At 28.5% G+C, this 13,583-nt stretch overlaps 1 protein-coding gene across 1 annotated transcript; it reads right to left on the bottom strand.

The window, feature by feature from the left end:
* Positions 1-4,204: 4,204 nt before the first annotated feature.
* Positions 4,205-4,961, bottom strand: LOC115700956 (glutaredoxin-C7). The gene has a single exon (XM_030628635.2). The coding sequence runs from the start codon at positions 4,900-4,902 to the stop codon at positions 4,531-4,533; it is 372 nt and encodes a 123-aa protein (XP_030484495.1). The 5' UTR covers positions 4,903-4,961; the 3' UTR covers positions 4,205-4,530.
* Positions 4,962-13,583: the final 8,622 nt, after the last annotated feature.

Genomic DNA, 13,583 nt, shown 5'->3' with positions numbered 1-13,583 from the left:
TTTGAGGCTGATATGATAAGTTGGAGAATTTAGAAGGCCTGTAACAAGTTGTTCTGGCAGCAAAAATCTTGTTCGACTAGGGAGGTAATAAAATCGACACGTATAGTTCTCGGCCAATGGAAGGTTGCTCAATCTCAGGTGTTGGGATCCTTATTTGTTACTGATGTAACTAATGGCAGCGACCAATGGTGTAAACCATAAAGTTTTAAGGTCAAGGTGAATGTCGATTGTGTTATCTTTGAAGCTCAACAAAGATTTGGTTTTGAATGTGGCTTGCGGTACTAACGAGAGATTACTGGAGGCTATTTCTGGTAGTAGATGTGGGATTGTCCAACCCAAAATAGCTGAAGTAATTGGCATCAAAGAGGCTTTGAGTTTGATAAAGTTTAAAGGTTGGGATGATGTGATTGTTGAATCGGATGCATTAGTTGTAGTTCAAGCAATTAATAGTTCAATTCAAATGTCATTTCAATTTGGTTTATTGGTGGAGGATTTCCGTTCTGTTTTATCTACTTTCAATAATTTTTTTATTTGTTTTTGTAAAACAAATTGCAAAATAGGATCGCTCATTGTGTAGCTAGAAAATCCTGTTTTATGTCAAGTTGTACGTTTAATGAGCTGAATGCTCCAACAGATTTAAAGAATATTGTAATAGCTGAATTATAATGTTAATGAATGATCCAACTTTAATTAAAAAAAAAAATTAAAATAAAGAATCTAAAAAACGAATGTTTCATTCTAAAAGTAAGGACCTTTTTTTTGTGTATCCTACTAATTTTCTTATTACAAAATTTAACAAACAAAGAGAATTAATATCATTCGATTAATTCTCAAACGTGAATTGTATTAATGCACATCGCAAATGAAAGTTGATTGTGAAAGTATTCTCATTTGATTCCTTTTAAATTTATCATCCCTCTATAATATCCAAAATATGCACCAAAATTTTGATGTCATATTATATTAGCAATGTGAATTTGAGATTATTTGTACTGAATAATGGACATGAGTGAATCGTGCTAACAACCATTAATTAAAAGTTTCATAATTTTAATGTGCTGTTGATTATTTTATTTATAGTAAGTGATTTTAATTCTCCGTATAATATAAATCACAGATATAAATTTTTTATCTTTATATATAAATTATTTAATATTAAATATTAATAATTAAACATTTTAAGTATATAAATGTTCAACTCTTGAAAGTTTGAAGTTGCTCATCTTTATTGATTGTCAAATGTATATATGCACTTATCCATTTTATGACCACCGCAAAGAAAGGAAAAAAATTAGCATTATTATGTATTCATGTGCATTAGTAAGAGTAAGCAAAAAAACTGTATACAACATAGAATGTATGAGTCTGTTAATTTACCTTGTTCACTATCATTTTAAGTAAAAATAATAACTCATGAGAGCTTATAAGTGAGAAATAAGTTAATGTTAGAGCTCCATCCTACCACTTGAAGAACATAGGACAAGAACTATATTTGCAAGAGGGAAAGAAAAATAAAAATATAAGTTAATGAAATAACCCAAATAATATTTATCATATTACCCAACCCAATATTATCTTCACAAAAATAAGAATAATTATATATATGAATAATGTACACATTATAATTATTGTATAAACATATCCTTTAGAGCCTAAAAGATAACAACCAATGGAAATTTTTGAGAGATTATGGTAGTTTGATAATCTCTACCATGGTTTTTTGAGAATGACAGATTTTCTTTTCTTTCTTATTGGTATATCATGTCAATATATATTATAGAAGTTACACTTCACTAAACATCAATGTGATTCTAATTAGGATTACTTTTTCAATTTTTTTAATAATTTTAATTATATCTACCACTTATTTTTGAAATTTTTACAAAAATATTGAATTGTGATAAAAGTTTACAATTTTACTATTATATTGAATTTTTTATAAAAATACTATCTCTTTATAAAATAACCGTAAAACAACAAAACAGAACAATTAAAACAACAGCGGAATAATTAAAGAATAACAGTAAAAATTTAACACAATACACAGTATAAAAACTTACAAAGTATTTAAAAAAAAATACAATATTTTTTAAAAAATTCTACCCAAGAGTAAAAATAGTTAGAAATTTTAATACGTGGTGTAAAAATTACTTCTTATTTTTATTTGTTTAAAAGAATTAAGTGTAAAAACCTAAGAGTTATTGACAACACTTATATATTATGTGTGTGAAAATATAAAAATAAATAAATTAACAATACTTTTTAATTGAGTATTGTTGAATAACTGTTGCAAAGGACAATTTTTGTAGTAGCGATAAAAAATTACTAATTATTCACAATCCATTATATTAATATTTGAAACAACAGGAACTTATCTAGTGAAAGAGGGTAACTGTTGCAATTACTTACCTAAATCAGTTGAAGATTACCCAACAAAAAGAGACTGGTGTTTAATATTTGTTCATGATGCTAGTAATAATGAGCATTGGATAAAATCATCAAATGGTGAGATAAAGTTTATGTAGGGGTGTACATCAAACCACTCAAACCGTCCGCACCGCAAAAAAAAAATGCGGTTTGAAATTCTTCGCGGTGCGATTGCGGTTTGAATTTTTCCCAAACCGCGCGGTGCGGTGCGGTTTACGGTTTTGAATTATTAAACCGCGATTCAAACCGCACCGCATCTTTTAAAATTTCAATTTTTATATTTATTTTATTAACCCCATGCATATGAGCCCAACCCAAGCCTATAAATCTTAAGGCAAAATCCATAATTCCTCACAAACCCTCTCTTCTCAGCAACAAACTCAAGTCCATACATGTGTATTAAAATTTATAGTTGGAAGTTTGTGTTTGTTTTATTTTTAATCTATTGATGTAAGTATGTTAGTTGTACATTTATATTGTTGTTGGAACTTAATTAGTTTCAAGTTTGTTATTTTGATTTAAGTGTGTTGTTGAAACTTTAAAAAGATTATTGATTTATTGTTGTTGTTATAACTTTTATTAGTTTCAAGTTTGTTGTATTTTCTTAAGTATTTTGGAATAATTATATTAATGATAGTTTAATTATTTTATGATTTTTTCAAAAAAAAAAAAATTGTGATAGTTCAAACTGCAAAAATCGCACCGCACCGCATCATTTTTTACGGTGCGGTTTTTGCGATTTTTTAGTATTGCGGTGCGGGTGCGGTTTGAAAAATTAGAAAAACCGCATGTGCAAGTTGGTTTGAAAAATGTTAAAAAACCGCACCACTCGCACCGCGAACACCCCTAAGTTTATGGTCTATTTCTATGTTTTCTATTTTAGTAAATTTTATAAAGCGATCTGAAAATTAGACCGTTAATTTAATAGCTGATTTGCATTAATGAAATTGCAAATTGTGGTTAAAAAGAAAAAGATACGTCATACATATACCGACCTTAAAAAAATTACAAATATCAAATCCTACGTGGCAGAAGAAGTGGCTAGTTGTTTGTCTTACGTGGCCGTACGTAGAAAGATCAACGAAGTGGAGTGGGACCCTATGAGTACGGATATTTGATGACCGCTCACTGAAAAGGACTCAAGCCCACCATCACCGTCGAAAAGTGAGGTCAGGCCCAGTCAAAATGGCAAGTGGGTGCCACAGTAACAAAAATTGGGCCCAAATTGAGCTTTTGAGTTAAGCTACTTTTTTTAAGCTAAAGAGAACTTAAATAAATTAAAATAAAATAAAATAAGCTACTTTTCTGGCGCAAATCTAGATTTGGTGATTGATTATACATCAAAAACGTCATCAAAGGTCAAACAATATATGGTCAAAGTCAAACACACTGTATAAGTATAAGCACTTTTTTAACTCTTTTGGCCAAACACACAATATGCTATGATGCTAATTGCTGTGGATATGGAGTTGTTTGTCTATAAACGACACCGTTCGTATATTACAATATTGCTCATTTGACCAAAAGAACAGGGGTCCACTACTCCACATGTTGACCCTTCTAAAAAATATATATACATATATAAATTAAAATGAATAAGACTGAATATTCAACTATATTTTTAACAGTATAAACTTGGAGCTAAAAAAAAGGTCCTAGCTATAACAAGCTAATAAAGACAATGTACTAGCTAATTAATAAAAATAAAATAAAACAGTTCAAAAGTAGACCAAATAAAATAAAACAAAAAAAGAAAATTTAATTAATTAACTCTTTTTTTTTTCTTTTTCGTTTTCTGTTTTCTTTGGTATACAGAGGAGGGAGAAAATTACACACAAAAAAAAAAAGATTAATTAGTGCAAAATACAAAGAAAAATCATAACATGAAAAAAAAAAAAAAAGATTATATAATATATATAGATATTAATTAGTGATTACTTAATTAGATTAGATTTTTCAAAAGAAGAAGAACACTCAAACTCCACTACCTCTGCAAGCTTCAACCTTTTTCTAATTCTATGCAAAAACAAAACAGTGACGGCGACGGCGACGGCGACGGCGACGGCGACGGTGGTTGTTGTGATGGTGGTGGTGGTGAAATGTTCAAAGCCAAAGAGCTCCGGCCTCTTTCAGAAGAGGGACAAGAGTACCATTGATATGAGAAGCCATGACTCTGTCCATTGCTCCGACGAGTTTTCCGCCGATGAAAACGACGGGAAGGGCGGAGGAAGAGCCGAGAAGAGTGAGTAGAGCAGAGTGGAGGTGGGATCCAGTGGGGTGAAGGTCCAGCTCGTGTACAGTGGGGTTTACTCCCATACCACAGAAGAGTCTCTTGATTGCGTGGCACATGCAACAGCTGCTCATACTGAAAATGACCACGGCGTTGTCTGAGGCTAACCTCTCTATGTGCTCAACCGGGTCAATATCCATGTAACCGTTATTCGACCCGACCCATGACTCTGTTTCGTACTGCATTATTGTGGCTACGTAGTGATGAAACTTGAAAAGTGTTTGTTAATGGCCAAGAATGTTGGGTTTGGTTATTGGTATTTATAGATGTGATTGAGTTTGGAAAAAAGTTTGGAGGGGAAAGAGAGTACGTTTTTTTTTTTTAGTTTAATGAAAGGGGTAGTTTTGGAAGAAAAGAATGATAAAGTTTGGTCTGTGGTGAATAATTAAGATTACGAGTAATCATATTGTAACGTAAGTTTTAAGCGTTTTATAACTATTGCTAAAGAAGGCAAGTATATATATGGGTTGTTTGTTATTTTGTTTCCTTAATTATTCCTAATAAATATGTAAACTTGATATTTTGACTAATAACATAAGAGAAATTAATAGGGAAATTAGTGTATTGTTAAGTACTTTTAAATTGTCAAATAACAATACTCAATGCTAAAACACTAGGAGTACTTGATATATTTGTATTTTTTTTTAAAGTAAGAAGTACTTGATATTTACTAATTATTTTTAGGCTAAGGCTAATTACTATATTTTTTCTCCTGAACTTTGACATGTACTAAATCGTGCTTCTTGAATTTTTTTGGTCGTTAAAAATTCTTCCTAAACTATTGAGATTGTTAAATTTAAGGACTTTTGTCTAATTTTAGTAAAAAAATTCTAACATAAATGAAAGTTCAAAGAGCATGATTTAGTAATATCAAAATTTAAGGGACATGATTTGGTAGATATCAAAGTCTGAGGAGCATGGTTTAGTACATAAACAATCACTGAAACAGTAAAATTGAATGAAATTAGACAAAAGTCTTTAAATTTAACAATCTTAATAGTTTGGGGGAATTTTTAATAGCAAAAAAAGTTCAGAAGACACGATTTATTACATGTCAAAATTTTAAGGAAAAAATTACTAATTACTAACCTTATTTATAAGACATGTAAACACTATAATTAAGAATGTTGAATAACATAACTACATAAATACTAGTTTATAATAAAACATTTTGTTGTGTGTATATTTAAAATTCGAGAGAGAGGGGGAGACAAGAAGAACAGGCTTTATCAGAAGAGAGTTGGTTAATAGACGGCTGTGTTCGTCCTTGTTGTCGGTCAATACTATTAGTAATGCCATTCCTATATGCCTACGCCCATTTGTATATATCTAAATAAATCAAATTAATTATTATTATTATTATTATTATTATTATTATTATTAGGAAAAAGAAAAGAAAAGAAAGAACGTGGCTATCACAAACCTGTGTTCCTTTTGACCCGACCTTCATGCGCATTTATTTTAGTTACCATACTTTCATAACGTCTCTCTCTCCATAAATATATATATTATTATTACGTGACCAGTTACAAATATCCATATTCTATACAAATCAGACTTTATATTTTTATTATTTCATTCCTTTTGTTATATTTATATATATAACTGTATATATATTATCTGGGATCAAGTGGGATAGAGTAGAGATGATCAACTGATCCAAAATTGGCAGTGTTCTTGCATGTGCGCTAGCTTCATTCTTCTATTGATTTGTACATATGTATTATATTTTTCATGAATAATATCTCTAACATTCTCTTATTCTCTTTTTATTATTATTATTAAATAGTTATATATATATATATATACTAGCTAGCTAGTTGTTATATTAATTAATTAAGTAGAGACACCCATTTATGTTTATTTGTTTGTTTTTATGTTGTTTAGTAGTCATTTATTAGATTTAATTATATGAACATATACAATAACTTCTATCTAGTTTATTACACATTTAATTTAAAACAAAAAACAGCTACTACTTCTTTAATTGGGTTCGAGAGAAGAAAATAAAAGTTTTCCAAAAAAAAAAACATATTACACATATATAATAATGATAATTAAGTGATAGTAAGTGATGAATAGAAGCTTTTTAAGCTTTAAAAGTAACTGCATCACATGGCTATTTTAGTGTGGGACATTCTTTTGGGTTCATTACTTTTGTTTAATTAATATGCACACATGAGCACATATAACATATATGTATACATACTAAATTGGCCTCATTTTACAAAAGTGTCGTATATAATATGTATACATATGGTATAATAGTAATATACTAAGCCATTTTTATTTTTTTAATTAATTTTTCTAAGTGATCTTATTCTTAATAAGATCATATATATATATATATTGAATAATGGAACACAAGCAAGTGGGACAGCGCATGCTTATATATGCATAGACATGTACGCAGCATGTCCCATATACAAACACACTACCTTTTTCCTTAATTATTAATATTAATTATTTATACGCCCTCTTTAAAAGTTTATAGTGTGGTGTGTGTATTCTTAATAGAAATTCGAATCACTATTTCTACACCTATCTAATTATCACCCTTTACACCATTTATATGCAAATAAAATTACCCTTATACTCTTATTTTTGTTGTGCCCTCTTCTTCCACTTTGTTAGGCCACCAGCTAAGCTCTCACGGTTTTATTTTTAAATATTTTCTTAAAAAGTTTTGCTCTAATAATAAAATAAGTGCAACGTTTATATTCAAGTCAATTCTTACTTATTCTTCAAATATGAAATTAGATTGATACCCAATAATTTTATACACTTACATTATCAAAATAAATAAATAAATAAATAAAGAACATTTTTGTTAATTTACACATAATTTATTCCTATTATACCATTCAAAAGAATAAATCACAAATCAATAATATCATTTTTCCACTAATATTCCTACCAAAATACATCACTGTGTCTAATATAGACAAAAGTGATGATGTGTGCACTTAATGTTGTAAATATATATCTAAAAAAGGGGATGACCGTACAAGAAGTTCCTTTAACCAGCAAAAGAAGTATAGTAGTGGCACTGGGTTGGATGAGATGGTACATAGCAGAGTGGTATATTTTTCTTTTTGGGGTGAGAAAGTTGAGACTCAGACAAAAATAAAATAAAAAAAAACTAATAAAGAAAAAGAAAAAAATTGATGTGTATATATATAAAGATATATTTATATACGACGGTCCGGTCCGATTGTGGTTGTCGGGCCATGTTTGTAGTATACTTCGATTCCTTCACCTCATGCTTGTTTGGTCTAGTCTTTAATTTGACAACAATAGCCTTGGTTTCAGAGACTTAATTAATTCAGAGACAGTAAACACAAAAAGGGTATTTTGGAGATATCACATGATAATCGATATGACTATTTAGAGTAATATGGTCGCAGAGGATCAGAGTAATATGGTCGCAGAGGATCAGAGCCTGGAGAGAGATCACTGAATATTAATTATTACGATTTGAAAAGCCACGACATGCATATATAGGCATGCAAATATATATATATATATGACCATACACTACTACTACACTAGTCTACTATATTAACTAGAAGAAGAAGAGGATATATGGTCAAACTAATCCCACGGCTGAAATCAAATCATTAAAATCTGACGGTTGGGGTTAATTAAGTCTTACAGTAGTACGTAGTACTGTACTTTTTTTAAAAAATAAAAAATTATTCTTGGAACTCTAATTTATACCTTTTTTTATTATTATTATTTAACTTCTCATCAAACTCAATCCATGTATTTATACAGGCTAACCTAACATGCACTTATACTTAAACAAGTTCTCTTTACTCTTTTTTTTTTTTTATATCTTTTCTGCAAAAGATAATAATTTATTTTCTTATTATTATACATATAATTAATCAAAATTCTGGTCGTACGAGTTTTCATAGTACTCTTTATATAAATGCATTGCTCACTCTTTTGAATTTTTTCTCAATTAAGGTGAAACAAGCTGAAGCAAACAGTGAAAGAGTGCACTAAAAATATCCCCACAAAGGAAATAAATTAATATACGACCCTTTGATTTTCTTTTACTTTTTTTCATTCATAAAAACAATAAACAAAAGCGTGGTTTTTTTTTTTAAAAAAAAAACATATATTTTCAGTACTGACCAAGAAAAATAATATAACAAGAGAAAAAAAAAAAACCTTTGTTGTTCACTGATGAACACATGAAAATGCTCTAAATCTCATTTCATCTTTATGTTGTTATTGTATTTGTCGGTGCATGAGTCTTTAATATATGTTCATGTATATATAATATAATTAATTAAGATGTATATTAATAAATAAAATCAAAGTGTAATTAATTAATTAATTAAATAGAATTAGAACATGTCGTGGAGAAAAGCCGGTGACACTGTAGTGGTCTGCTGACTCCATATCGCGGTTAAAAATCATAAGCCATGCATTTAATGTCGGCTATTTTTTTAATTAATATTAAATAGTAATATTAATAAAGTTATTTTCTTTAAAAAAAAATATTTAAATTATATTAATTAATTAGGATTTTTGATGAGCGTTATTGAAATAATATGTGACTTCGGAAAGTGAGAATTAATATATTTATCTTATATATATAGTTTAATAATAAGTCGATCATAACCGTGTGACAAATCAGTAGTCAATATATTTTTAGTATATTATATAATATTTATATAGTGGCCGGCACACCCTATTATAATGTCCATAAAATTAATTACATATTGTACCTTTTTATATATACACACTAAATTTTAGTTCAGAGTAACTGGGACATGTTTGTATTCACCATTCTCATTTGTCCGTCGTGCTAAAAATATATATATGTTTTTAATTAATTTTTTAATCAATATTATGTGGTAATTAATAAAATTCCTGATCCATTGACCTTTTAGCGTTGATTTTAATTAATACTAATTAATAATGGTTATGAATTATTATCTCCGTCAGTGATTTGTAAACCATGAAAATCAATTTCTAAACAAAAACTGTGATATTTGAAGTCTTTTTGCTTAGTATTAATTTGATTAAAAATTAATCGGGTTTTATTGACATTTATGATGTAATTTGATGCAGGTTGAATTTTGAGTTGAGTTGGCCCAGTTGGATAAGTTTAGTATTGAGCATTGCTATTACGCATCAGTGGTGCCTAGCACCTTCTTAATTTGTCGCCAGGGGCGGTCCTAAGGTATATGGGGCCTAAGGCGAAATCAAATTTTGGGGTCTCTATATATATATATATATATATATAGTTTAACTATTAAAACAAATTATAATTAGGTTGGGAATTGATCCATGACCTCTTAGAAAGAAATTAAACCTTTTACCACTACACCAAATAATTTTTATTATATTTTCTTCTTATTTAAAATTTTATCTATATATTAATAAAAAATTCACAATTTCGGGGCCCTGAGCGTTCGGAGGCCCGAGGCGCATGACTAGTCTGCCTACCCTCAGGGTCGGCCCTGCTTGTCGCGTTGTGATTGACACATAGGAGGGTGCTAGGAGTGGTGCCCTTTAGCATTTCTCTTTAGTATTTTAACTCGAAATGGTTGTTTTTCTTTTCCCTATCGTTTTGGCTATCAATTAAGTGGTGTTGGAATTTGACTATCCTTCTTACTGTTATCAATGTTATATTCCTCCTGAGTCTTACCTATAGATTGTAATGTTAGAGATATCATTGTTTATATTATAATTATTTTATTGATATTTTTCTTATGTTGTTCTAAGACTGCCAATAGTATGGCTAACAATTTAGTAGTTTGGCTATGCAAATTGTACTAGTGCTGTTTTGCAAACAAATTTTTATGATTATAATTGATTAATGATATTGTTTGATATTCTTTTATGAAAACTTTTTTTGTTGAGTTTATTCTTAAAGTTTTAATGAGATCGGTTTTTTTTTTTTAAAAAAAAAAAATTATTATATTTGTTGTTGAATAAATCATTAATGAAGTAATATACATAACGTTTTATTTTAAAATTACCAAATAATTACATTAAATATTCATAGCGCGATTTCAAAAAAAATATATATATATATTCATCGCGCAATATTGTCCAAATTAATATATAGTTAAGATATGTGTATTGTGTCACATAATAATAATTTGTAACTAATAACATACGTTAATACGTATTGAGACTTACGTCATTTCAGTATAGTATAATATAATAATTAAAGTTAAAACCATATTGGTACTTGTAACATAATAATTATAAATTATATATAGTAATATTCATCTATTGGGTTACTCGAAAGGTCATTGGCTTATAGATCACTTGTCCACAAATCTTAGTGGATGGATATACATATAAATGTCGGTGTGTGTTTTGTACGATGTATAGTTGTTTTTTTTTTATCATACTTTAATTAATAATAACACTAGCTACTACTAACTTCTGTATTTACTTTTTTTTTTATAAACCGATTTTATCCACCAAACTTATTAATATTTTATTATCAAAATTTGATTATGTGGTAAAAATTTAGTAGCTGTGAAATGTAATATAGGACACACTAATAAGCCGGCCGCACCAAAACACAATATTTATTCAATTAATATACATTCCTTTCCTTAATTACTTGTTGTTTATTATATTTGACATGCATCCAATAAACGGCACCGTTTTGGCATATTGAAGAAATTTTGACGAAATATGTGTGACAGTCTCTGGATCTAGTCTCTAGATCTGTATGGGGAAATACTAGATAAGTTGTGCAACCCTGAGATTATTTTGAGATTGTGTAAGTACGAGACTATACAGTTAAAAAGTGCTTAAATGGATTGATTGGTACTAATACTACCTATATCAACAATGTGCATCTTGTTTTTCGGTAGCGCCCATCACGAAAGAACTCTACGGTTAAACGTACTTGATCTAAGGTAATTTCAGGATGAATGACGAGAGTGACGTAGAGTCATTATTCCGTGAGTGTAAGATCCTAATAGAGGCTTGAAGCGAAGATGTTATATGAGTCCTGAGATGAGGCATGGAATCTAAGAAGAAAAAGAAAGAAAGATGTTTAGGTGATGAGATTGATTAATAAACTTTTGAGAAATTAGGTCAGCAACTCTTTTTGCAGTATAGGTGTGGGTTATGTTGTCTCTCGGTCTCCCACTTTGACCAAAAGAAAAATTACATTAATTTTAGTATATATGTATATATGTTTAGAGAGAGAAGAAACCAAAAGATTAATATTGTGAATGATGATGATGATGGTGATGATAATATGGCTTTTTCTTTTTCATTTTTGATGAGCAAAAGGAAAAAAGGAAAATATATATATGTGAAGACTGACGCAACGTTCCTTTTTAAAGCCATAAAAACGACACCAATCTTGGCTAATTTTTGCTTTTGTTAACTAGCTTGTTAAAGATAACAAAATAGAATAGACAACACCTCTTTTTCTATTTCTTTTCTTTTTTATGATTTTCACCTTGATGACGTTTTCTCTTTCTCGTTCAATTATTATATATATATATAACACTCATGGCCGGACCCACCAAGGGACAAGAGGCTGCCCCCTCATCAAAATGAAGAATTTATATTAATTAGATACAATATATTATTAAAAGTGATATTTTCTGAAATAATTTAAGGCGTAAATATTTAAGTTTGATTTTTAATTGTAAATAAATAATTAAGTTTAATTTTTGACGGTAATAATACTTAAGTTATATTTTTAGAACTTTCGTAGGTATTTGTTAATTAAGTGTCAATTCGTTATCTACATATCGTTTTCTTATTAGTATATTTAAATTTATTTTTAGATAAAAAATAAGAATTTAACTACTTGAATCAATCAGAGATTGTCACATGTCAATTTACTTAATACTTAAGAGTTTAGTACCTACAGAAGTTTTAGAATTATAATTTAAATATTAAAACTGTTAAAAATTAAAATTATGTATTTATTTACAATTAAAAATTGAACTTAAGTATTTATATCACAAATTACTTTAATTATTATTAACATAATGTTATCTTTGGCATAATGGTTCGGAATGACTTGTATAACACAGATAATACAAATAAATAGTTCAAATGACTAGTAATATTTATTATTTCTTACATTACAAAAAATAGATATCTTTAGTGACAATTTTTTAGTAACAACCTAATTTTTTTTTGACTAAATGTGACTTTTAATCACAACAAAAAATTATTTGTGACTAAAATATAGTGTTTAGATACAAGTCGTCACTAATTTAGTTTTAGTCACAACAAGTATTATTACTAAAAATACATTTAGTCACAATAAGTTGTAATTTTTGTGACTAATATACTTGTATTAGTCACGAATTTTTTAGTCACAACAAAAGAATGATGATTTGTAATTAGTCACAATTTTTTTACTTTATTTTTTTTAACTTTAGATATAAAAATATGTACCATTAATTACGTCTAAATTAATTAGTAAATTTAAAATAGAATTTGTGTTAATGAAAATTACAATTTAATTAAATTTTGAATACTTATATGGTTAAAAAAAATTGAGATATACTTTAATTAAACAAAATAATAAAAAATAAGTTTGAGATATGTGAATTGTGAAGGATAGTGGTTTTTGTATGTTTGTCGTTTTGAGCTTACTTTTAAAAGACATATGCATGCACGCTTTGTTTTAATTGGTTATTAAGGCAATTTTATAATAGCAGAAAGGAGGCTTCAATTATCAAGATCATGCTCTCTCTCTCTCTCTCTCTCTCTCTCTCTCTCTCTCTCTCTCTCTCTCTCTCTCTCTCTCTCTCTCTCTCTCTCTCTCTCTCTCTCTCTATATATATATATATATATATTCTTAAATATTTGTTTTAGGAATTTGAGCTTAATTAATTATAAATTTATA

This window comes from Cannabis sativa, chromosome 8 (genome assembly GCF_029168945.1).
Source record: "Cannabis sativa cultivar Pink pepper isolate KNU-18-1 chromosome 8, ASM2916894v1, whole genome shotgun sequence".
In the NCBI taxonomy this organism is placed as follows: domain Eukaryota; kingdom Viridiplantae; phylum Streptophyta; class Magnoliopsida; order Rosales; family Cannabaceae; genus Cannabis; species Cannabis sativa.
The sequence above is the reverse complement of the archived record's forward strand: the minus strand, read 5'-3'. Positions and strand labels throughout refer to the sequence as shown.